Raw genomic sequence first — 25,338 nt, forward strand, 5'->3', positions numbered from 1 at the left:
CATGGGGAATGAGGTCATCCAGCTCTTCCTTTTGAAAAATGCGCAGCACTCAGGGATCGTCACCTTCCAGCTGGGCCGCCAGTAGGGGATCATCCGGACCCTTCAGTGGATCCGCGAGAGATGGATCGGGTGCTGAAGAAACTCCCGCTACTGGGGGGAGTGCCAGTCCTACCCGGGAAGCCCCTGCCAATGAACCTGATGTCCTGGTCCCAGAGGTATCCCCCACCCTAGGAACCTTAAGCGGTGGAGGTGCTGACGCTGGGTCTAGAGGATGGCCCATGCTTGCAATGTACTTGTTGTGCATTAAAACCACAAACTCTGTGGTAAAATGAGAGGGCCCTGAGGAGGGCAATACAGGCAGGTCCCCAGGCAGCCACCCGGGGACCAGGGGCTGCACCGGGGTAAGAATCGGCGGCGGATTGTCTGGGAGGTCCTCCATCTCCTCTCCCTCCAGCGCTGCACACGCTGCCCCCGAAGTCAAAATAGCTGCCGTTCCCGCCATAGACGGGATAGGGGCCGACCCAGCAAAATGCAGGCCGTCTCGTCGGCAGCGAGGTGCCCTCCCCACCAGGGAGGCAACGCGAACACACCCCCTCGCGGGAGAGCCGGGACCCCGGGACCCCGGCTCTCCAGTGGCAGCGCAACGCTGAGGTCGCGGCATAATGGCCGCGATTGAAAATCAAAAAGAAGGGGGGGGGGGGGCCGCGAGGAAACCGGTGCCGCGGGCAGCAGGAAGACGCGTCTGCTGTGCCCCGGCCCTACTGCAGAGCAGCTTGCTCTCTTTAGTCAGCGGTCCCGAGGAATGTGCGTCTCGGGGCCGCAGGCCAAATCGCGGCAAGGGGCGGGAGGGGCTGACCCCGTCAGCGATCACCCCCGAGAGAAGCAGGTCCAAACCTAAAAGAAATAAATAATTCCCAAGAACTTACCCCAGAAGTCACTCACAGAGAGAAAGAAGTGGAGGAAACCAGGCAAACCCCAAGGGCAGAGCTGATTGCAAGTTTTGAAGGGGCAGTGCTTGATAAATGAACTAACTTGCCTCTTTTTTTTTTTTTTTAAACAACTTGATTCACCAACACAGAGTAAAAGAAAGTAGAAATAGGGAAAGAAGAACCAAATTCTAAAATCCCAGGGGAGCTAAGGCTCCCCAGCTCCTATCTGCTGGAGTCAGAAGAATACTGAGAGCATGCTGAGGGTGCACTGGCTTATAGAGCAGCACCCTCAGAAGTTTTGTTCTGACTCCATCTGCTGGACGAGGGACATAACCCACCTTCTGGACTGATCCTGGTACGTACGGGGAACTAGGGCTTCACCTAACCAGCCCTACTGCCCGCTAGTTGAGCCCTTGACTTCCAAGGACTGACAGGTCTTATGCACGAGTCCTGTAAGGAGCGGTCAGACGAGGTTGAGTAGAAGGCCAAGGTCATGGCAGGCAGCGAATAAGGAGTGTCAAGGTCAGGGCAAGAAGAGATCAGGTCAAGTTCCAGTAAGAGATTAGGGCAGGTGAAGATCAAGCAGCATCGAGTTCCAGGCAGAGGTCAGCACAGAGGGAAATCCAGAAGAGCAGTCGAAGTTCAAGCCGAGGTCAAACCAAGAGTCAGGCAGAGACAGACAAGACCAGGGCAGGACACGAAGGGACCAAGACATGAAAGGGCAAGCAAGGTGAGGCAAGGCAAGACAAGGCAATGAGAATTCAAGGCAACAAAGAGACAAGGCAACAAGGAAAGAAACATGAACTGCAAGACTGCAGGAGGACCTGTTGTTGAGGCAATGTTTGTAGCACGGCTGGGGTTTAAATATCCAGCCTTGTCACATCACTGTGCGCCGGTAGTTGTATTTCCCTCCGCAAGGCCCTTAAGCGTTAGTGCGCTGTGCATGTGAACCTAGGGAGGCCCAGGGGAAGGGCAGCATGGCGGTGTCTCAGCCATGACAGCGGCATTTGGGGGTAAGTGTGGCCAATCGCAAGGCATCCTGCAGCCGGCCAAAATGTTACACTGCACAGCAAAATTACCAAGGCAAACATTTTTTAAGGACCTCAGACAACATACTGAAACAAAATAAGAGTTCTTCAGGTCAAAATCAAGTTGCTCTTCCCAAAAACAGAAGTGTTTCTTATAATGGTGAAAAAGGTATGTTCATAACTGTAAATCTTTCTTACTTTTCAGAAAGGAGAGCAACAAATCTTATCAACATAATCATCACCTTCCAAAAAAAACCACTTTTGAATTTTTACAAAACTTCATAATTTTACAAATAGGTTTGAAAAAAAAAGTTTAAATCTGAAACTGGCTGGAAGCCCTGGGATCCCTGAGATGACAAAGAATTTAGAAAAATACTGTACTAAAAACCTACTTATGGTCTATTGCTTTCAATACATCACACTCTTAATTGATAATCTTCTTTTGTTTATATATTTAAAGTATACCAAGTTTCTATACTGTATTGATAACTACTGTATTGTTATCTTTTATTGCTAATTTAATGTTTTTATTATGAATGTTATATTATGTAAACCGCCTAAATCTCATTTTGTATAAGGGGTATACAAAAGATTTTAAATAAATAAATAAATAATGACAGTGATCCATCTTTGGATAGCAGACATTTTAGTGGAGCTTTCATTTTCTTAACTTATTGGCCATCTTTTTGAGAATGAAATCACCCGGTTTGGATGCCAGTATGAAGTCTATAAGTTAAGTATAACTGAATTACTGGGTGCATGTGCTTTCTGCCAGTTTTAGATTTTAAAATGCTTTCCAAATCGCTTTGAAATACTATGAAGTTTTATAAAAGTTCAAAAGTGTTTTTTGGTGGGTGATGTTCACGATGAGAAGGTTTGTTGTTCTTTCTGAAACGTAAGAAAGATTGACAGTCATGAACATACTTTTTTCACTTTTATGAGAAACACTTGTTTGACCTGAAGGACTTTTATTTTGATTGATAGATCCACATAGTACCATAACCCTTGAAAAAAGCAAATAATTTTAAAATATAATGCTTTAGACAACTTGCATAAGAATATGTGTTTCACAGTATACATTCTTTGTAGATAGCTGTTTATGGCTCTCAAAGTGTAATGCTGGTGACCTCTGACATATATAATTGCTGGAAAGTTCTAATTTGAAAGTTTATACTTTCTTCCTGTGCAAATACAATTTGTTACCTGCCATCATCCAGACCTCCTAGTGACAATAAATACAGATCGTTTGGTGAGAATGTTAGTGCTTCAACTTTGACCTTGTGAATCGTCAGGGTGGCAAGCAGCTCTTTCTTAGCATAGTCCCACAGGTTGATATCTGCCTACAGTTGAAACAAATCACAGGAAAGAAATTTAAACCTAAAGGTAAACATTTTCCAGAATACAAGGTTAACTGAAGAGATAACCCTTCATTTAAAGGATCTAGCACAAGTTATAAAATAAGCATCTTATCTCACTATAGTTGTTACGATTCTACCCATGGTCGGAGCCGCGGGTAGTCTCTCACCTCTTTTTTCAGCTCCTTTTGCAGTGCGGAGGCCGCCGACGTCCCTTCTGCGCGGCTGGAGCCGCCCTAGTGCAGCCTTTGCAGCTTGGAGGCCGCTGACGTTCTCTCCATGTGCTGGAGCCGCCCAGGTGCTGCCCTTGCGGCCAGGAGGCCACCGCCGACGTTTCCACGCAGCCTGGAGGCCACCAACGTCATCTTCTCCCCTCCGGGAGGGAGGCCTCCACCGTTGGCTTCTTTCCTGTGGCAGGGAATCACTCCCAGCCTCTTCTTTGTGGCTTGGACGCCACCGCTACAGCGTCGGGGCCTGTTCCGCAGCCCAGCCCTGCTCCTGAACTGTGCCATGGCAGGGACGCCGCTCTCCAAGGTCCTGCTCCTTCCTTCTTCGGCGCAAGGCCGCGCCTCTCTTCATTTCTTAAAGGGCCTGCAGTGGGAGGATCCTGCGGCCCCTCCTTATAACTTCATCTTGGGTGTGCCTTCTTCAGCCCTATAAGAAGGGCCTGTCTTCATTGCTTCAGTGCCTTCGCAAGGAGCCAGTCCTCCTTTGGACTTCTCTTCAGCTCAGCTTCTCCTAGGCACTCTGCTCCATGTTGGAATTCCATGTCTTCGTCTTCATCTTCGGCAAGGTCTCTCGTCGGATCCTATATCTTCGTCCGTCCAGTTCCTGATGTACCAACATCCTTCTCTTCAGATTTCCTGATGTTCCTGATGTTTCATCCTTCAGAGCCCCTGAAGTCCTGATCTCCTATTCTCCTGATGTCTTCACCTCCGGATCTTCCTTTATCCAGATGTCCTTTGTCTTGGCAGCGCAAACCTCTGGAAGACCCCTGTTTTTAATCCTCCAAGCTTCAGGTTCCATACTCCGAGTTCTACTTGAGCTCTTGCACCGAGTCCTTTTCTCCGAGTCCTTGGATCCTGAGGTCTTCTCCTTATCCTGAATCCTGTCCAGGTCTTCGGAGCTCCTTGTGTCTGTCTCCGTCCATGACTAAGAACTCGGCCTAAACCTGTTCCGTTCCAGCGTGGTCCGTGCCTTGCCTTGACTGGCTGTGGAGGGTGCGCCTCGGTGCAGGCCTCGCCGGAATCTTCGTCTTGAAACCTCCAAGTAACCTGAATCGGGAACCTGGTTCGTGGCCTGCCTTGATTGGCTGTTTAGGGCACGTGGTGTGGCAGTACCTATTCAGAACTCTTGATTTGTGAGTCTCATCTCATCCATAAAGTATCCTGAGTCTCGTCTCATCCATAAAGTATCCTGAGTCTCGTCTCATCCTTCAAGTATCCTGAGTCTTCATCTGAGTCTGTTCGTTCCAGCCCTCAGCCTCTGTTCGCCCTGTCGCATCTGCCATTCCGTATGGCAGGTCCGAAAGGGCTATCGAGTGGCCAGAGGGCTACTCCAGAGACCAACATTGCATTGCTGGGTCTCTCTGATGCATTCAGTTTCAACAGAGGCCAGGGTTCAACCTGTCTGCCCGTGCTTGGACACTCCTCGCCTATCTCGGTGCTTCCTGGAGTTCTTCTGCAGTCGCGTCATGGCCCAAGGGTACACAATCTTTCCAGACGTGGGACCACCTCCAGCGCTCCCCGTAACAATAGTCTAGACTTAATTTCTAGCTAAAGTAAATGGTTAGGACTGATATTACTACAGCTCTTTACCATGCATACAGTATAGTAGATGGCAATTTGAATTTTGGTTTTCTCAGCCATACCTGCAACAGATATATACCTAAATTTTTTCAGTAAAGACACTGCAGTTATTGCTTAAACACAGTGGTTTCTCTTGATAACAAGCCCTCCTACAATACATCTTGATTATAATTATAAAATATAATTATAAATATAATATAAATATAATTATAAAGCGTTTGATATGTTCCATGTAAACCGTCACATGGCGGTAGTTATCTCTGTTACCTGTGAACCGGAGTGATATGTATTTTATACAGGAACTTCCGGTATATAAAAACCAAAAATAAATAAAAAATAAATAATTAACTGGAGGCTTGTGTACCTCAGAAGTAATTCTTGTTCAGTATTTGTTATAGGAATCAAATTTTTTGATGACAAATGTACATTGAAATTATCAAAATAATTGCTGCCAGTCCATTTGTTATTCAGAGGGACTATCATATTCCTTTCACATGTTAATCCTAAAATGGACTTAAGTATTCATACAGGGACATGCTGAGGAGGAACACACTGATGGAGGTCTTGTATTCCTGAAGACCTTTGGTACAAGTGTATTTCTCCTCTCCTCAGCACCTCACAGTTCTGCAAACTGTACATGTAGCACATAATGACATTTAGCACAATCTGTTACACAGATTATAGTTACTTTAACACCACATGAGGGATAGTCATGATAAATATAAATCCTCCTTTCCATTTCTCTGTGCTTCTGAATCTCATGTGTAAATCAGGAAAGGTTTTCTCTTAATACAGTGTTGAATGTTCCTCTAATAAATACAGTGGGACCATCTATCTGCTCATCTTTTACTATTCCTTAAGAAAAATCTGTTCCTGCCAATCCCATCAGTCCATCCTTTCAAAATAGAATTATTATCATGTACACAAATACTTTTTTGTAGATCTCACAGAAGCTATTGTAATTGTTAATCTCTATTATATCACCTACCTTGAATCCCATATAAGTGACCTGTCCAGAGGCAATATATTTCCCACTACGAGATACAGCAACACAGGAGACATTATTAGTGTGTCCTTGCAGGAAGTATTGTTTGTGTGTATTTATATTCTGTATAATCACTGTACATCCCAAAGGGAAGACAAGATGATCACGATCAGGATGGCAATTCAGGCCAGAAGGTATATTTCCTATAAAAGGTAACAGGTGAAAAAAGTGAAGTTTTACATTACACAAGAGCAAATGTGAGCAATGGAAATACAACATTTGGCACCTTTCCAGGTGAAAACTGTAATAGCACAACAAATTAACACTCTGTGTGTGTGGCTTAACATTTTAAAACAGGTTAGAAAGTAATAACAAAAAGAAAATGTTCAAAACAGGATGGTGAATGTAGTTATACTATTAAAACATATTTTCTAGCCTGCACTAGTTAAGTCTGTTTCAGTATTAGTCTACTACAAGTAACACAATGGCCTGTCTCTGCCTGTTTTCACTCTCTGCTCTCACATTTGGAACATTCACCCACTCTGGGCCTTCAAGTCACCCACTTTTTTTTTTTAAATAGCAAAACAGTTTCCTTCCTGTCCTTTTCTTTGAGTCCAGTTGCCATGTTCTCTTCATTGAACCTTCTCCTTATTCTTCACCCACCACACCACATCACGTCATATCTCATCCGTTTTATCATGAGCTGCTTGAGGCTTCTAATGTCTTCTAATATTCTTGTTCCCTTTTATGGTAGCCAGTCCTTCAATGTCCCCTCATGGTAGCTCCTTATTAGCCACTTCCTCCTCTCTGGCATGTAAACTGTCTGTCTGTTGTTCCCCTGGTGTCAAAGCTGATATCCAGAGCAATGTAATCCTATAATATCTAGAATTAACATAATAAACTATGACTATATTTTAAATTTGTATTATTATTACATTGTTCCCATTGTAAAGATTTATCCTTACAAGAACAGGAGAATAAATTTGTTGTAATCTGTCATTATCTAATGTCAGATTTGGGTCCACGTATCACCTGTCACACTGCTAGAAGATCAATCTGATGCCTGATGTCAACAATTATTGGATATGAAACAGCTCAGTATTTCCAAAATGTAGTATATAGTGGCTCTTCCCTTGCAGCCTGGAATTGGACCTAATGCTCCTGATCTTCCCAATATTCAAGATGGGTATCTGTTATTTTGCATTTGATGTTCCCCTCATGGCCGCCTTACATTCATTATTACATTCAGTGTAACAGTTTACATGAGGAGTAACATAGTAACATGGATATGACAGCAAAGACCCAAATGGTCCATCTAGTTTGCCCAACCCACCCCCACATGAAGAAATGTTACACCTAAAGTTAACATAGGTTGCCCTATTTCTTCATTTCCATACTCTAGCTACTATGGATCCACTATGTTTATCCGATATCCTTTTGAATTTCATTACTGTTCTTGTCTTCACCACCTCTTCTAGAAAGGCATCCATGCATCCATCACCCTTTCCATAAATAAATGTTTCCTTACTTTGTTCCTGAGTCTACTCCCTTTGGAGTTTCATATCATGATCCCTGGTTCTACAACAGGGACCATGGGAAATCTTGCCAAGCCTGTGGCTCAAGCCGTGCGCACCTGAATTCTGCCATGCTCTGCGTTCTGCATGGGGGTGGCAAATGACAAGAGAGCCACCCATTCCCAGGGGCCGCTCAAGGCCGATTTGGAGGGAGATTTGCCTGCAGCTGGCAGGAAATCTGCACGTGTAAAGAAGCAGGTAGCTCCTTGCGGGCCCAGTGACTCCCCTCCTCCACTCTCTCTTGCGGTTCAACCCATGGAGGAGGAGGAGGTGGTGGTCTATTGGAGGAGTGAGAGCCTGTTGACGGGGGCAGTGAAGTGGAAGATTTTTCTATGGAATTTGATTTACTGAGGCACAAGGTCTATCTGGCCAAGAGACCAGCAGGGAGTAAACATCCCCCTAGTTAAAGCTCCCCTTAATTCTGAAAGAGTGTATTGTTGTTTTTGGAGAGTAAAAGCAGAGCTCAAATTTGTAAATAGTTAGATCCATTGGACCCACAAACGGTTTCTTTCTGTGTCCTGTTGGACATGCGGGCTCCAGGGGGGTTTCCAACCTGGAATAAAATGTTTGCCCTAGGAGAGAGTTGTTTTTCATATGGGGCTCTTCATTGGCTTGGGTACAGGTCAATACTGAGGGACTTGCTACGGTTCTTGCTAGGAAGTTAGCAAAAAGTTATGCTCTCCTCCTCCAGAGGGGAGGAGTTAGCAATCTGTTAGTGATGTTGCTGGGAGTTAGCAGTCTGTCATCGCTCACCTCCGCCGGGAGGGCGGAGTTAGCAATCTGTTCTGCTCTCCTCTTGAAAGAGGAGGAGTTAGCAACCTGTCATGATCTGCTCCTCCAGAAGGGAGAAGTTAGCTATCTGTAGTGCTTACCCCGTCAGGAGGGTGGAGTTAGTATTCTGTTAGCGAACTGCTGTTAGATGCTCCTGTAAGGAAAGGGAGTAGGAATCTGTTAAGGATCAACTCCCCAGGGAAGAGGAGTTGGCAATCTGTTCAATGATACTCTTCTGAGGAGAGGAGCTAACAATAGGTATATTGTACTTCGCTACTGAGATAGCAATCTATCATGCCTCCACTACGGAGTAGCAATCTGTTATATATATAGGCTGTTGGCAAGTCCCATAGAAAGAGGAGTTAGCTATATATATAATACTTCCGTGAGCGGTATTAGTGGTCTGTAGTGGTTGGTTCCCACAGGGTGATAGTAGTGTAAGAAATGACCACTTGGAGGAAATGGTGAATCCCTGGACCGATGGCAGATGACAGCGCCCCCAGGAGGAGATCCTGAGAGGAACCACCGGCTAGGCTGGAATATGAAATAAACACAAATAGTTCTTTATTAAACTGGAAACTGGACCACCAGTGGTGACAGTAGTGAGTTGATGTGTCTGGCAGGGCTGAAGTCCTTCTGATCCTGGAATATAATCTCTGGGTAGCTGAGCTGTAGAGAGAGACTAGAAATAGTGAGTAAACAGGGTATACTGGATACAAGATGGTACACTCACAATAGTAGATGTTTGCAATGGTCTCTATGCCACAGAGAGTCTTCAGTATATTCAGGAACAGGAGCCGTAGGCGAGCACTGGTTCCTATAAACAGTCTATAATAAGAACTCACAATAGCTGTATATGAAATGGCTTCTAGAGTAGAAGAGAGTCTGTAAAGGATTCTAGGAACATGGGCCTCATGGTTGCATTCGTTCAATTGCTCTCATGGTTGCATCAAACATTCTTCATGGCGGTCTGAATTCAAGACCGCAGTTTTGCAAAAAGCATGGCAAACCCTTAGGCTTTATGTACTCACACCGGAAGTGCTAGTACGGCAGTACAAGTTCTAGCACTTCCGGCGTGAGTCCATAAAGCCTAAGGGTTCGCCATGTTTTTTGCAAAACTGTGGTCTTGAATTCAGACTGCCATGAAGAATGTTTGATGCAACCACGAGAGCATTTTGAACGAATGAAGCTGAACTGAAGTTTTGCATTTTGACAATGAGAAATCTTTCCGGACGAGCTGTTTGCCCCTGAAGTGGGACATTTTTTTGAAACAGACTTGTGCTACTTTACAACTCAGATGAGTATCATTGATATGTATATAAGAAAATAGAAGTGACATTATTTTTGCGAGCATTATCGTTTCAGTAAGTTTGTAGCTAAACGGGAAATTTATGATTTTCAAGTCATCACTCATTTACAAACATTCACTAGGATATCTAATGTGTGTGTGTGTGGGTCAGCTTCACTTCAGTGATACAGTATTTTATTGAAAATGAACTCTTTTTGAGTCCCATAAAATAAAAAACTAAAAAAAAAGGTTTTTGACTAATAAAGCAAATGGACCGTGTACCCAAGTATGAGTTTGAATGATAGACAAACTCATCGAGTTATAGGTCCTAAAAATTGAGTTCCTTTCAGCCTGATATATGTGGTTCATTACTTTAAGGTATATGAAATTTGACCAGTGATACCCTTTGTTTTTGATGTGTGTTAGCAGTGAATGATGACATAGACTTAATTGGCATCTCAGAGACATGGTGGAAGGAGGTTAACCAATGGGACAGTGCTATACCGGGGTACAAATTATATCACAATGACAGAGAGGGGCATCCGGGAGGCGGAGTGGCGCTTTATCTCCGGGATGGCATAAAGTCCAACAGGACAAAGATCCTGCATGAGACTAAATGCATAATCGAATCTTTATGGGTAGAAATCCCTTGTGTGTTGGGGAAGAGTATAGTGATAGGAGTATACTACCGTCCACCTGGCCAAGATGGTGAGATAGACAGTGAAATGCTAAGAGAAATTAGGGAAGCTAACCAAATTGGTAGTACAGTAATAATGGGAGATTTCAATTACCCCAATATTGACTGGGTAAATGTAACATCGGGACTTGCTAGAGAGATAAAGTGCCTGGATGAAATAAATGACAGTTTTATTGAGCAATTGGTTCAGGAGCCGACAAGAGAGGGAACAATTTTAGATCTAATTCTTAGTGGAGCATGGGATTTGGTGAGAAAGGTAACAATGTTGGGGCCACTTGGCAACAGTGATCATAATATGATCAAATTAGAATTAATAACTGGAAGGGGGACAATAAGCAAATCCATGGCTCTAGTGCTAAACTTGCAAAAGGGAAACTTTGATAAAATGAGAAAAATAGTTAGAAAAAAACTGAAAGGAGCAGCTACAAAGGTAAAAAGTGTGCAAGAGGCGTGGACATTGTTAAAAAATACCATCCTAGAAGCACAGTCCAGATGTATTCCACACATTAAGAAAGATGGAAAGAAAGACAAAACGATTACTGTCATGGTTAAAAGGTGAGGTGTAAGATGCTATTTTAGCCAAAAGATCTTCATTCAAAAATTGGAAGAAGGATCCAACAGAAGAAAATAGGATAAAGCATAAGTGTTGGCAAGTTAAATGTAAGACATTGATAAGATAGGATAAGAGAGAACTTGAAAAGAAGTTGGCTGTAGAGGCAAAAACTCACAGTAAAAACTTTTAAAATATATCCGAAGCAGAAAGTCTGCAAGGGAGTCAGTTGGGCTGTTAGATGATCGAGGGGTTAAAGGGGCACCTAGAAAAGATAAGGCCATTGTGGAAAGATTAAACGATTTCTTTGCTTCAGTGTTTACTGAAGAGGATGTTGGGGAGATACCCGTTCCGGAGAAGGTTTTCATGGGTAATGATTCAGATGAACTGAACCAAATCATGGTGAACTTAGAAGATGTGGTAGGCTGGATTGACAAACTGAAGAGTAGTAAATCACCTGGATCAGATGGTATACACCCCAGGGTTCTGAAGGAACTAAAAAATGAAATTGCAGATCTATTAGTAAAAATTTGTAACCTATCATTAAAATCATCCATTGTACCTGAAGACGGGAGGGTGACTAATATAATCCCAATATTTAAAAAGGACTCCAGGGGTGATCTGGGAAACTACAGACCAGTTAGCCTGACTTCAGGAAAAATAGTGGAAAGTGTTCTAAAGATCAAAATCATAGAACATATAGAAAGACATGATTTAATGGAACAAAGTCAGCATGCCCAAGGCAAGTCTTGCCTCACAAATCTGTTTTACTTTTTTGAAGGGGTTAATAAACATGTAAGTAAAGGTGAACTAGTAGATGTAGTGTATTTGGATTTTCAGAAGGCATTTGACAAAGTTCCTCATGAGAGGCTTCTAGGAAAGAAAAAAATCATGGGATAGGTGTCCTTTCGTGAATTACAAACTGGTTAAAAGATAGGAAACAAAGTAGGATTAAATGGACAATTTTCTCAGTGGAGGAGGGTGGGCAATGGAGTGCCTCAGGGATCTGTACTAGGATCTGTGCTTTTCAATATATTTATAAATGATCTGGAAAAGAATATGATGAGTGAGGGAATCAAATTTGCAGATGATATAAAATTATTCAGCGTAGTTAAATCACAAGCGGATTGCAATAAATTGCAGGAAGACCTTGTAAGACTGGAAAACTGGGCATCCAAATGGCAGATGAAATTTAATGTGGATAAGTGCAAGATGATGCATATAGGGAAAAATATTTATACGATGTTAGGTTTCATATTAGGAGCTACCACCCAGGAAAGAGATCTAGGTGTCATTGAAATCGTCAGCTCAGTGTGCTGCAGCAGTCAAAAAAGCAAACAGAATGTTAGGAATTATTAGGAAGGGAATGGTGAATAAAACGGAAAATGTCGTAATGCCTCTGTATCGCTCCATGGTGATACCGCACCTTGAATACTGTGTACAATTCTGGTCGCCACATCTCAAAAAAGATATAGTTGCGATGGAGAAGGTACAGAGAAGGGCACCCAAAATTATAAAGGGGATGGAACAGCTTCCCTATGAGGAAAGACTAACCAGTAAGAAAAAAGAAGTGATAATTCCCTTATACAAGTCATTGGTGAGGCCTCAGCTAGAGTACTGTGTTCAGTTCTGGAATCCATATCTCAAAAAGAATAGAGACAGGATGAAGGTGTTCCAAAGAAGGGTGACCAAGATGGTGTGGGATCTGTATCAGAAGACTTATGAGGAGAGGCTGAAGTATCTAAATATGTATATCCTGGAAGAGAAGAGATGCAGGGGAGATATGATACAGACCTTTAGATACCTACTAGAGGATCTACTAGAGGAACTAAATCCCATTATCTTCTAGAGATGTGCTTCGGCTGAACCTTTCGGTTCAGCCTTCATTATCGGCCCGCTGCGAGAAATTTCATTTTCCTGCGGTTCAGGCCAATTTTTTTCGTCTGCCCCGAAAAACAAAACAAAACACCCCAACCCTTCAAATTCAATTACCTACAATCCCCCTACCCTCCAGACCCCCCCAAAACTTGCCAAAAATACCTGGTGGTCCAGCGGGGGTCCCGGGAGCGATTTCCACCTCTAGGGCTGTCAGCTGCCACTAATCAAAATGGCGCCGGTGGATCTTTGCCCTTACCATGTGATAGGGGCTACTGGTGCCATTAGTTGGCCCCGTCACATGGTAGGAGCAATGGATGGTCAAATCACCAACTAATAAAAGCAGAAGTAACACTCCTTACCACACAGCAAACAGACTCACAAAATTATCACTTTCACTTACAGAAAAAAGATAAAACCAGAAATACTTGATGAAACAATTAAAAATAACATAGAATTCGATCATGATAATGCCTCCTCATTTTTTGACTCCATCTTTTGATTCAATGAAATAGCAGATACCCTATGCCCTATCCAGAAAAAATCATTCAAAAATGAAGGCAACATAACTAAACAAAAGAAACCCTGGTACAGTGAAGAGCTTAGGCACACTAAACTGTCCCTGAGAAAAGCTGAAAAGCAATGGCAGAAATGCCAAACTACAAAATCCCTAGAAAAATACAAATCCCTTTTAACAAAATACCGCAAACAAATCAACAATGCAAAAAAAGACTACTACGCTACAAAGATTCATAGCATAATATTTAATTCCAAATTAATCTTCAAAACAGTTAAAAACCTAACCAAGGACACATCCTTCTCCACATCAAATAACCACAACTTTACAAAGAATTCATGCAACGAGTATGCTACCTTGTTGTTAAACAAAATAAATAATCTAAAAATACAATTCTCCACTTGCTTACCAACAAAAGAGTCAAAAGAAAATTCTGGTCAAGCGAAATCATTCAACCTAGTTTCCAAATTTGAAATAAACCAAATCATCACTAAAATCAAACCTGCTATCCACCCACTGGACCCTATACCTGCTAGTGCCCTAAAAACAGGAAAAAGTGCCATAACTCCAGTATTCACACCCATAATAAACCACTCGCTAGCAGAAGGACTGGTCCCAGCTAAAGCAAAACAAACTGTGATTAAACCAATCCTAAAAAATAAAACTGTCAGAATCGACGATTGGAACAATTTGTTGGGGAGTGCTAGGAGAGCGATCCCACTCCTGGGAGATGTGTGTGCCCTTGGGCCGCGGCTCGACGCCAGAGAAGTCTGAAGGGGTGCCGCGGGAGGCGTGGCATGCCCGAGCATGGGCTGGATGGAAGCAAGCTGGAGTGAAGACTGGAAGACAGGCCCTCCTCCGGGCCTGCACGCTTCGGAAGATCTAACAACGCTATGTTGGTCTTGTGAACAGTCCTCCGACCGTTCCCAGCCCTTTCGGACCTGCCGCAGGGTACGGCACGAAGCGGCAGGCCGGATGGAGGCCAGGGCAGCGAAGACTGGAACATGGACTCAGAAACGAGGTACTGGAAGTGCAGACGTAGACTCAGGCACAGGTACTGGAAGTGCAGACATAGACTCAGGCACGGGTGCTGGGAGTGCAAATGTGGACTCAGAGACAAGGTACTGGACGTGCTGACGTAGACTCAGGAACGAGGTACTGGAAGTGCAAACGTGGACTCAGAGACAAGGTACTGGATGTGCTGACATAGACTCAGGAACAAGGTACTGGAGGAAGAGACATGGAGTCAGGAACGAGGTATGATGCATACAGGAGACTCAAGGGCGAGGTACGAGACTGGCAACATGGAGCGCCCTACACAGCCCGCCCGTGGGGCTGGTCACGGACCACAACAGGGGTTGCCGCAGGATACCAGGCTTTCAGAAAGTTCGGGAACAAGGTAAGGCTTTCTCAGAGGCTCAGGAACGAGGTGCATGGCTTGCATCACGAAGCGCCCTACTCAGCCCGCCCATGGGGCTGGTCACGGACCACGACATGGCTTGCCGCGAGGCACCAGGACATCTCGAAGACACAGGAACGAGGTGCTAGCTTTCAGGAGATTCAGGAACAGGGTAAGGCAGGTTGCTGCACTCCTGGCAGCCTATAGCAGGGTTGCTGCACACCGGCAGCCAAAGGCAAGGGTTGCTGCACACCGGCAGCCTAAAGCAGGGTTTGCTGCACACCGGCAGCCAAAGGCAAGGTAAGCATCATCTTAACTGGAACACGGGTACGGGACTGGAAGACAGGCCAAGGGCAGGAACAGGAACAGGCAAACATCAGGGCTGGTACATCAAGCAGACATCAGGACTGGAACAGCAGGTAAACATCAGGACAGGATGAGGAGCTCCGACAGAGAACAAGCAACACTGGACCTTGCAGAAGGCTGGAACACGGACAACTCCTGGAGCAAGGATGGTAGAGTCCCAGGAGTGACCAACTCCTTGCGAAGGCAACGCCAGACTGGAAACTGAGCCCTTTAGTAGGGCTGATGATGACAACGCCCAGGGAGGGGCCAGCAGGGGGCCACACCTGGCTGGCCCTTGAAGAGGAGTAGAGAGGCGCGTGCCCACGCCCTAGGAAGCTGGAGTGGCTGCAGGCACCGGCAGGGACGGCCTCCCTGCCGGGCGAGGACCTGGAATGCAGCACGGGCACCGGCAGGGATGCCTTCCCTGCCGGCCGAGGACCCCGGGAGCGGGAGAGCACGCCGGGGAGAGCCAGAAGCAGCAGCGGGGGTCCTGACTGCGAGGGAGAGCTCGCGGCGGGTCGGCCCCACTGCATGGAGCAGAAGGCGGCTGGAGGGGGACCCGGAGGCCACGGAGAGACAGACGCGGTGGCAGCAGCGTCAGCGGCCCGACTGGCCACACGAGGTAAGAGCCTGCCCGCGCTCCTCGCGGGCAGGATCGCAACACAATTACTGACCAATTTCCAAACTACCTTTCATTGCTAAAGTCCTCGAAAAAGCAGTGTTATCGCAACTAGAGAACCACCTAGAAGACAATAATATACTATATCCAAACCAATTCGGATTCAGAAAAAAATCGCTTGACAGAAACCCTACTTATTTCCTTGATAACAATGAATCTTATATCCTGGCACTAATTGATCTAACAGCACCATTCGACACAGTTGATAATACCTTGCTATGTCACCAACTGAGAGAAATCGGAATAGACAGAAAGGTTAACAAATCATTCTGCTCCTTCCTGAAAGATAGAACATTCCAAGTCAAAAGGAAAATTAGTTCTTACCTGTTAATTTTCGTTCCTGTAGTACCACGGATGAGTCCAGACCTTGGGTTGAGCCTCCTGTCCAGCAGATGGAGACAGACCAAAACTGAAAGGGTATCGTATATGAGGACAGAGCCTACCCTGCATCCCTTCAGTATAACCATTGTCAAAGCAGAAAAGTATAAAGACAACGAGAGGAAGATCAAGCAAGTAACAAGATAACTAATAAAACAACAGAACAATTGAATGAACTCTGTAAGTAATCGCTCTTGCATGAATATCCATGTTCATCTTAAGAGATGCTTCCGGTGCCCACAGGTAAAAGCCACAAGAAAGACATCCAGAAAAATCCTGTAAGAACAAAAGAAAGAATTCGAGCGGACGGACTGAGAACCGGAGGGTGTCTGGACTGATCCGTGGTACTACAGGAACAAAAATTAACAGGTAAGAACTCATTTTCCTTTCCCTGTATGTACCCGGATCAGCCCAGACCTTGGAATGTACCAAAGCTTCCCTAAATAGAGTGGGACCGAGACAGTCCCGCTTGAAGACCCTGTCGACCGAAGGAGCCAAAACGTCACCCGAACACCCAGACAGTAATGACGTGCAACAGTATGCAGAGATTGTCACGTAGGTGCCTTGCAAAATCTCCCGAGGAGAGTCCAATTGACTCTCCGCCCACGATGTTGCTTGGGAACGCAAAGAATGAGCCAGAAAGCCGTCCAGGACCGCTCGGCCATGACAGATATAGGCTGACACAATCGCCTCCTTCAGCCAGCAAGCAATCGTAGCCATAGAAGCCTTGTTACCCCTATTTGGACCACTCCAAAGGGCAAAGAAGAATAGCCGAGACTCGGAAATCATTGGTAATCTGGAGGTAATGCAATAGAATTCGCTTCACATCCAGACACCGGAGGACACCCCCAGATGTACCTGTGATATTTCCTGGAGAAAACGCAGGGAGTTCCACCGGCTGACTAACATGGAAAGACTAAAAACCTTTGGGAGAAAGGAAGGGACCGTCTTGACGGAAACCCCTGAAACCGAGAAACGAAGAAAGGATTCCCTACAAGACAGTGCTTGAATCTTCGACACCCGTCTGGCGGAGCAAATAGAAACCAGAAAACACAGTCTTAAGCGTCAAATCCTTAACAATACACCGACGAAGAGGTTCAAAAAGTGCCTCGCAAGAGCCCGTAGAACCAAAATGAGACTCCACAAGGGACAAGGAGCCCAAGAGGAAGGATTCAAATGTTTGGCCTCCTTGAGGAAACAAATTATATCCGGATGAGTTGGCACCAAATATCCATCAATGTTGCCTAAGAGGGAACTGAGAGCGGACACTTGAGCCCGCAAGGAGCTGAAAAACAACCCTTAGGTAGATCCTTCTGGAGAAAGAAGAGGATGTGGGGCATCTGAGCCTTTCGAGCCAGAACACTTAACTTGGCACATGCATTGTCGAAAACCATCCAAATCTGAACATAAGCGAGAGAAGTGGATGGTTTCCGAGAATGCAACAGAGTGGAAATAACTTCATCCTTAGACCCCCTTCCTCCATAGTCTCCGCCGTACAAAAACCAGGCCGCTAGACAGAAGCAATCCGCCTGCTTGAAAAGTACGGAACCCTGCTGTAACAGTCGTGGAAGATGGCCGAGATGCTAGATTCACCAGGTCCGCGAGCCACAGTCTGCGGGACAATGCGGGAGCCACTCGGATGACCGGACCCCTGTGAAGATCTATTCTTCTGAGAACCTTGCCCAGTAGGGCCCACAGAGGAAACACGTAGAGGAGAGCATCGTGAGGCCACGGAAGGACTAGAGCATCCACTTCCTCCGAGCAGTGTTCCTGCCAGCGGCTGAATAACCTGGGATCTTTGACATTGCGCAAGGTCCACTCACCGGGATCGAGACGTTACTGGCTGAGGAAGTTGGCTTGGATATTCCCTTTGCCTGCCATGTGAGAGGTCGCCAAAAGTTCCAGGTGCCTCTCTGCCCAGGCTTGCTGGCTTCGAGAGTCACCAGACGACTCCTGGTGCCCCCTTAATGAGAGATGTAGGCCACCGTGGTGGAATTGTCGGAGAGAACACGCACCGCTTTGCAACGAATCAACGGAAGACACACCTTAAGAGCTAGAACATACCACTCGAGCCTCCAGCCGATTGATATGCCAGAGGGACTAAAGTTGGGAACAGTACCCCTGCATGGCCTGGGATGGACAGACCGCACCCCGCCCGGAGAGGCTGGCATCCGTCGTCACTACGATCCACTGAGGAGTCAATAAGGGCATTCCCTTGAAGAGGCGTATTGTCGACAGCCACCATTGTATGTCGGCAATGGTAGAACCGGAGAGGGGCAGGGGCATCTGAAACTGTTCTGACACCGGCTTCCAGCAGGATAGCAAAGCTTTCTGTAATGGACGCATAGGCGCAAAAACCCAGGGGACCATATCGATAGTGGAAGCCATGATCTCCAGTACCTAAAGGTAGTCCCATGCTGTGGAAAGTGGGAGCGAGAGAAGTTTGAGCACTTGATCCATAAATTTGAGCGCCCGAGCGACCGGGAGAAACACATTGCTGACCCGGGTATCGAAGCACGCTCCCAAAAAAGCCAGAACCTGGGATGGCTGAAGGCCCTTGGAGAAATTGACTATCCACCCGAGTGAGGTGAGGAAAGCAAGAACCCGATCGACTGCGAGTCTGCAGAGGTTTGCCGACTTGACCTGCACAAGCCAGTCGTCCAGGTGAGGATCGACTAGGATTCCTCCTCGGCGAAGTGCTGCCGTCACCACCTGGAGATAGGCTTCCGTCAAGTCGAGGGAGGCCAGGTATTCGTCTGGACAAACTGTCGCTATCACCGCCCTCAGGGTTTCCATTCGGAAATGGGGCACCCTGAGGGTCCGATTGACTCTCTTGAGATCCAAGATGGGATGGAAGGAACCGTCTTCTGGCATGACGAAGTAGATGAAATACTGGCCGGCGCCTTGCTCCTCCCCCAGAACTGGGACTATGGCTCCCAGAATCTGGAGTCTGGCAAGAGTCTGGCAGACAGTAGCCCGCTTCCTGGGACCGCAAGGGGAACCCCTAAACAGATCCGGCAGATCTCGAGCAAACTCCAAAGCGTAACTTTTCTCGATCACCTCGAGGACCCCCTGCTCTGTTGTGACTTTGACCCATTCCTCCAGACAACGGGAGGGACGACCACCGAAGTCTGGAACGGAGAAATGGGCCGGCTGGATCTCACTGGGAAGCAGGCTTCACTGTGGCATGCTGTGAGCTACCATCCCGGAAGGCACGGTGGCCACAAAGGAATGAGACCAGGCCTAGGACCAGGAGGAGTTCCCCCTAGGGAAGGAACCCCGCGCCCTGTTATTAAATCTCCGCTACCCTCTGAAACGGGAACGCATAGGGAAAAATACCTAGGCTGTGTAGGGCGGTCCTCCAGCAGCTTATGAACCTTGATTTCACCCCAGGATTTAATAAGCTGCTCTAGCTCCTCGCCAAAAAGCAACTTACCTTTGAAAAGAAGCGGGCCCAGCTGGAATTTAGGAGAGGAGTCCGCCACCCAGTGGCGCAACCAGAGGAGGCGTCTGGCCGACACTGCGGAGATCATTGCCTTAGCGTGTACACGGAGTAAATCATAAAGAGCATCCTCTCCATACGCCACTGCACCCTCCAGCCGTTCAGCCTGCTCTGCCTCTGCAGACAGGAGGTTCTGGGTGCTGAGCAATTGTTGAATCCACCTAAGGCTTGCCCGCTGCATGAGACTGCTACAGATCGTCGCCCAGACTCCCAAGGCCAAGATTTCGCAGATACGCTTGAGATAAGAGTCAAGCTTGCAGTCCTAGACATCCTTCAGAGTGGTGGCGCCCACCACTGGGATAGAAGTGTGCTTGGTGACCGTCGAGACGGAAGAGTCCACCTCAGGAATTTTCAGCAGTTCCAGGCAATCCTTGGGACGAGGGTAGAGCATGACCATAGCCCCACCCACACATAGCCCCAACTCGGGAGCTTCCCATTCTCGAAGGAGCAGTAGCTTATGCATGGGATGGAACTGAACAGTGCATGGAGACGCCCTGAGTCCTGCCAGGACCGGGTCCATATAAGCTGGCATCGCGGCCGAAACCGCATCCACTGGTGGAACTTCAATCCCCAGTTCCTCTAGAATGAAGGGATAAGAGGCTCCAGCTCTTCCCTTTGAAACAAACGTAGCAAACGGGGGTCATCCCCTTCGAAAGGTGAGCCCGGCAAAGACAAATCCGCATCCGGGGCCTGGTCCGGAGTAGCGGGTAGTTGAGGTGGATCTGGGGGGGCACCCCCGGAATCAACCCAATCCTGAACGGAGCCCTGAGGATCTGGCGCCGCAGGAGCGGTCAGAGTGGGCATCCGTGGGATTATTTTTTTTTTATTTTGGCGGGCGGATGAAGTGGGGGAGGGTTCTCCTCCTCCTGCAAGCTAGCCAGGTATGATTTGTGCATCAGCAGCACAAAATTCTGAAGAAAATCTCTATCAATGTGTCCCGGGGGGGTCGGGGGGGAGGTCGAAATCCCCATTGGGGGGGTGTACAGGGCTCAAATTCGGGGGGAGCCCTGAAAATACAATTCCCCTGCCCCCAGCGGCTCCAAATCGGGAGCTGTAGAAAAACTCAAAATGGCCGCCGTTCCCGCAGTCTGCCGCAACAGGAACAGCCTGGCCATGCAGCACGAGGAACGCCCCCAGGTCCCTGATGGAGTCGGCGGTTTGGAGGGACCCTCCTCACCCGGGAAGCAGCCCTAGCAGAGCCCTTAGCGGGAGAGCCGCAAACAGGCTCCCCGTGGGCTAAACAGTGCGATCGCGGCATGATGGACAGGGCAGCCCGCGAGCAGAGAGAGAAAAAAAAAATCAGCTGATTAGTGCCAGGGAGAGGAGCAAGTGCAGGTGAATGAACCCTGCCCGTTCCCGTCTCTGCTGCAGCAGAGGAAGTAAACTGCCATCCGATTTGAGGTAACAAAAAATGAAGCTTGAAATCTCTATTTCTCCTTTTTTTTTTTTTTAAATCTTTATTCAGACAGGGGAATGAACTTCCCTGTAATGGCTGCCGGGGAATAACAACATCCCGGTGCTCAAGGCATTTACTTAAGGGGAGTGACTGGACCACCAGTATCGCCCCGATAGACGGGTCACAGGGAAGGGAGCCTAGACTGAGAAAACTCAAGGGGCAAGCCCCTCTAGGCCTCCCCAAGAGGGAGGAGACAGCGCTGTCTCCTTAAAGGACAGAGCTGCTTCAAAACTTCTCCAAAGATTTGTTTTTTTTTAATTAAATACAAATAAGAATAATACTTGCTCGAGCATGAAACAGAGAGAAAATAACCACAAAGAGCAAAGGTAAAGTAATAAAGTAAGGGAACCGCAAGGTGAGCTACCTGCATCTGCTGGAGACAGACAAATACTGAAGGGATGCAAGGTAGGCTCTGTCCTCATATAGGATACCCTTTCAATTTTGGTCTGTCTCCATCTGCTGGACAGGAGGCTCAACCCAAGGTCTGGACTGATCCAGGTACGTACAGGGAACTGGGCAATGAAATTTCTGACACCTTCCCAATCGATAGAGGTGTCCCCCAAGGATCAGTGCTCTCGGCCATGCTATTCAACATCTTTTTGCTGCCTATGTACGCATTACTAGCAAATGTTTTGCTCACTGAAGGAGAATCTGGAGTGATGTAGGACATGATAGAAACTATGTTTTTAGGAATTTGTGTTTTTAGGATTAATAGAATTTTATGTAGAGAGGGATAGTTTTAAGTTTTTTACTGTATGTTATTTTACTTATTATGATGTTTCTAATTTTATATGTTGTTAACCGTTTCGATGGACTCTGAGCGACGGTATATAAAAAATGCTAAATAAATAAATAAATACTTCCTATATGCAGACGACATACAATTCTACATCCCTTTCAACAAAACATTTGAAAAAACTATATCATCTCTGTCAACACACATGAAGGCAAAACAACAAAAACTTTCACAACTGAAACTAACTCTAAACCCCCAAAAAACTGAAATTGTGTGGTTAAGGAGAGATAACACAATAATCAAATGTCCAACCCTAGACCTAGGATCATTAACATTACGCCCTCAGATCAAGTACAGGACCTAGAAATACAGATCAACAAGAACTTCACAATGAAAAAGCATATAAACAAATTAATCAAAACATATACTTACAATACAGGACTTCCGACTGTGTTACAAACTCTAATATTTTCTAACTTAGACTACTGCAACTCCTTATTACTAGGCTTATCATCAGGCCTTCTTAAACCACTACAATTACTTCAAAATGCCTCTGCTAGAATCTCTCTAGGGACAAGGAAATCTGACGACATTACCCCCTCGCTGATAGCACTGCACTGGTTTCCTGTACTATCCAGAATTCATTACAAAGGATTAACTCTAATTTTCAATATCATCAACAATAATAACCCATGCTTATTAGGAGTGTCACTTCAACATTACACATCACAGAGAACTTTAAGATCACAAAACAAAGGACTTCTAAAGGTGCAGTCTATTCGGAACACACTCCAAACACAAAGAAGAGAACGAATGCTCTCAATAGCGGGCCCCAAGTTATAGAATTTTCGCACTGAATAGCACCACCATGAAAGGTGGTGCTATTCGGCGTGCTACGGCAGACAATAATGTTAGTAACATTATCGATGGCAGCGAAGACACCGTCAACTCCGCCCCCTCCCCACCCCGACTCCTCTCCTCCCCCTAATTTGTTTATTTATTTTCTTTTCTATACCGTCGCTAAGTTATATACCATCGCAACGGTTTATTTATTTATTTATTTATTTATTTAAAATCTTTTCTATACCGTCGTTCAGTATACTACCGTCACAACGGTTTACATAGAGGCACATATAGTAAATTGTACATTTGCTATAAGTAGAGGGGGTGCCTTGTAGTCTCGGTAACATAGTTTCATAATAATGGCTAGATGTTTCATGTTGTTCAATCTGACCTGTGACTATAATAAAGACTGTTAGTTTCTACATTCAATTAATGTTGTCGTGACAAACCATGACGTACTTACATAAAATGTGCTAGTGCTGTATAAGGATTTTGTGTGTACAGCTTTCAGCGTTTCTCTCTATCTCGCTCGCATTGTGAAAAGGCTTCTCTAAAGAGCCATGTCTTTAAGCTCTTTTTGAAAGTCTTGAAGTCTCTCTGTAATCTTACCTCTGTGGGCATGGTGTTCCATAGTATCGGCCCGGCCAATGATAGTGCTCTTTCTCTGACTTGTGTTAATTTTGTAGTTTTGACTGAGGGGATGGTTAGGAGGGCTTTGTTGGCAGATCTCAGGTTCCTGTGTGGGACATGGACACGGAGCGCTGTGTTTAGCCATTCAGCCTTCTCGTCGTGGATTAGCTTATGTATAGTGCAAAGGGTTTTATATTTTATCCTGTATTCAATTGGCAGCCAGTGTAGTTCAGCCAGTGTTTCAGTGATATGATCTCTCCTTCTTTTGCCTGTCAAAATTCTTGCGGCACATATTTAATGAAGGTAAAAGTATACTATAGTACATTCTAACAGGTGCTGTCAAAGGTTCGGTTACAATATATCATTAGACATAATAATTTTTAGAGAAGTAGATCATGACCGAGTGTACCGAAGGTACTTTCACGGGTAATTTATCATACATAGTGTTATCATTATGTTTATTGTGATGTAGAGTTCATAGACTACTGTACCGTCCTAAGTACTGTGTGTCGGTGCTCATCTGCCTATTTCTGAATAATTCCTATTCTCCCGTCTCTTTGTAAAATGCTTGTTTAAAAAGCCATGTTTTTAAACTTTTCTTAAATGCCTTGAGATCACTTTGTAATCTGATCTCTGGAGGCATTGTGTTCCATATTATGGGTCTCTGTTTCATTCTATCACATGAAAATAACCCCCTATGTTTGCAGAGCAAGCAATAAGGACCAAACAATGTAAAATGTATTGTTATTAGAATCTGAATCTGTAGTTGCTGTTATGTCAATCTAGAAAATATATGAATATGTACTAGATTATATATTTGCTGATGCATTGACTTAGAATATGTATGGACATGATCGAGAATATGATTTTGCTGTTGCGGCGGCGGCAAGGAGCAGTAGCGGCGGCGGCGACGCGCACAAGGGAGGGAGGGACCTCCCCCGGAGATCTTCCGTCTGCGCCATCCGAAGGGGTTGTGAATGAGCTGAGAGGGGAGGGGAGGGGATTGAGAGAGGAGGAGGAGAGAGGGAGGCGAGAGGGAGGGAGGGAGACGCGAGGGGATTGAGAGAGGAGGAGAGAGTGAGGTGAGAAGGAGGGAGGGAGACTTGAGGGGGGGAGGGGAGAATGAGGAGAATGGGGGGGAGAGGAGAATGGGGGGAGGGGAGGGAGAAAATAAGGGGGAGAAGAGAATGAGGGGGAGAATGAAGGGGAGAGGAAAATGAGGGGGAGGGGGGAGAAGAGAAGGAGGGGGAGAGAAGGAGGAGGGGGAGGAGGAGAGGAGAATGAGGGGAGAAAGGGAAAATGGGGGAGGGGAGAATGAGGGGGGAGAATGAGGGGAAAGGAAATGGACCGAAAATTTTTTTTTAATGTAGCCCGTTGTTACGGGTTTAACGGCTAGTACATAAATAAATAAATAAATATCTGAAGGGTTTTAATGATGCATGAACTTGAAACCTATTCTGTTGGAAAGGAAACAGTAGAACTAGGGGCTCATAATATGAAATTCCAGGGGGGATGAGTCAGAGCCAACATCAAGAAAATATTTCTACACAGAGGGCCGGATATTAAAAGGGTTACGCACATAAGGTATGCGCGTAACCCTTTTAAAAAACCCCTGCGCGCGCCGAGCCTATTTTGCATAGGTTCGGCAGTGCGCGCAAGCCCTGGGACGCGCGTAAGTCCCGGGGCTTGCAAAAAGGGGCGGTCGGGGCGTGGTTTCGGACCGGGGGCGTGTTTGGGAGCATGTGGGTGGTCCGGGGGCATGGCCGAGTGCCCCGACACAGCGGCCTGTGTCGGGCCTGCCGCACCGGCGCACGTAAGTTACTACTTCCCGGAGGCAGTAGTAACTTTCAGATAAAGGTGGGGGGGGGGGTCTAGATAGGGCCGGGGGGGTGGGTTAGGTAGGGGAATGGAGGGGAAGGTGCTGGGGGGGTGGAAGGAAAGTTCCCTCCGAGGCCACTCCGATTTCGGAGCGGCCTTGGAGGGAACGGGCAGC

The 25,338-nt window shown here is 46.2% G+C and overlaps 1 protein-coding gene across 1 annotated transcript in view; it reads right to left on the bottom strand.

Moving 5' to 3' along the window:
- CFAP52 (cilia and flagella associated protein 52) overlaps positions 1 to 25,338 on the bottom strand; it is a 224,177-nt gene that overhangs the window by 185,348 nt on the left and 13,491 nt on the right. Inside the window, exons 2-3 of the mRNA XM_029600320.1 lie at positions 6,109 to 6,308; positions 3,161 to 3,297 (exon numbers count right to left, since the gene is read on the bottom strand). Of these exons, the coding sequence (XP_029456180.1) occupies positions 3,161 to 3,297; positions 6,109 to 6,308 (337 nt within the window). The remainder of the gene's footprint in view (positions 1 to 3,160; positions 3,298 to 6,108; positions 6,309 to 25,338) is intronic.

The sequence above is a fragment of the Rhinatrema bivittatum genome, chromosome 4 (assembly GCF_901001135.1).
Source record: "Rhinatrema bivittatum chromosome 4, aRhiBiv1.1, whole genome shotgun sequence".
Lineage (NCBI taxonomy): Eukaryota > Metazoa > Chordata > Amphibia > Gymnophiona > Rhinatrematidae > Rhinatrema > Rhinatrema bivittatum.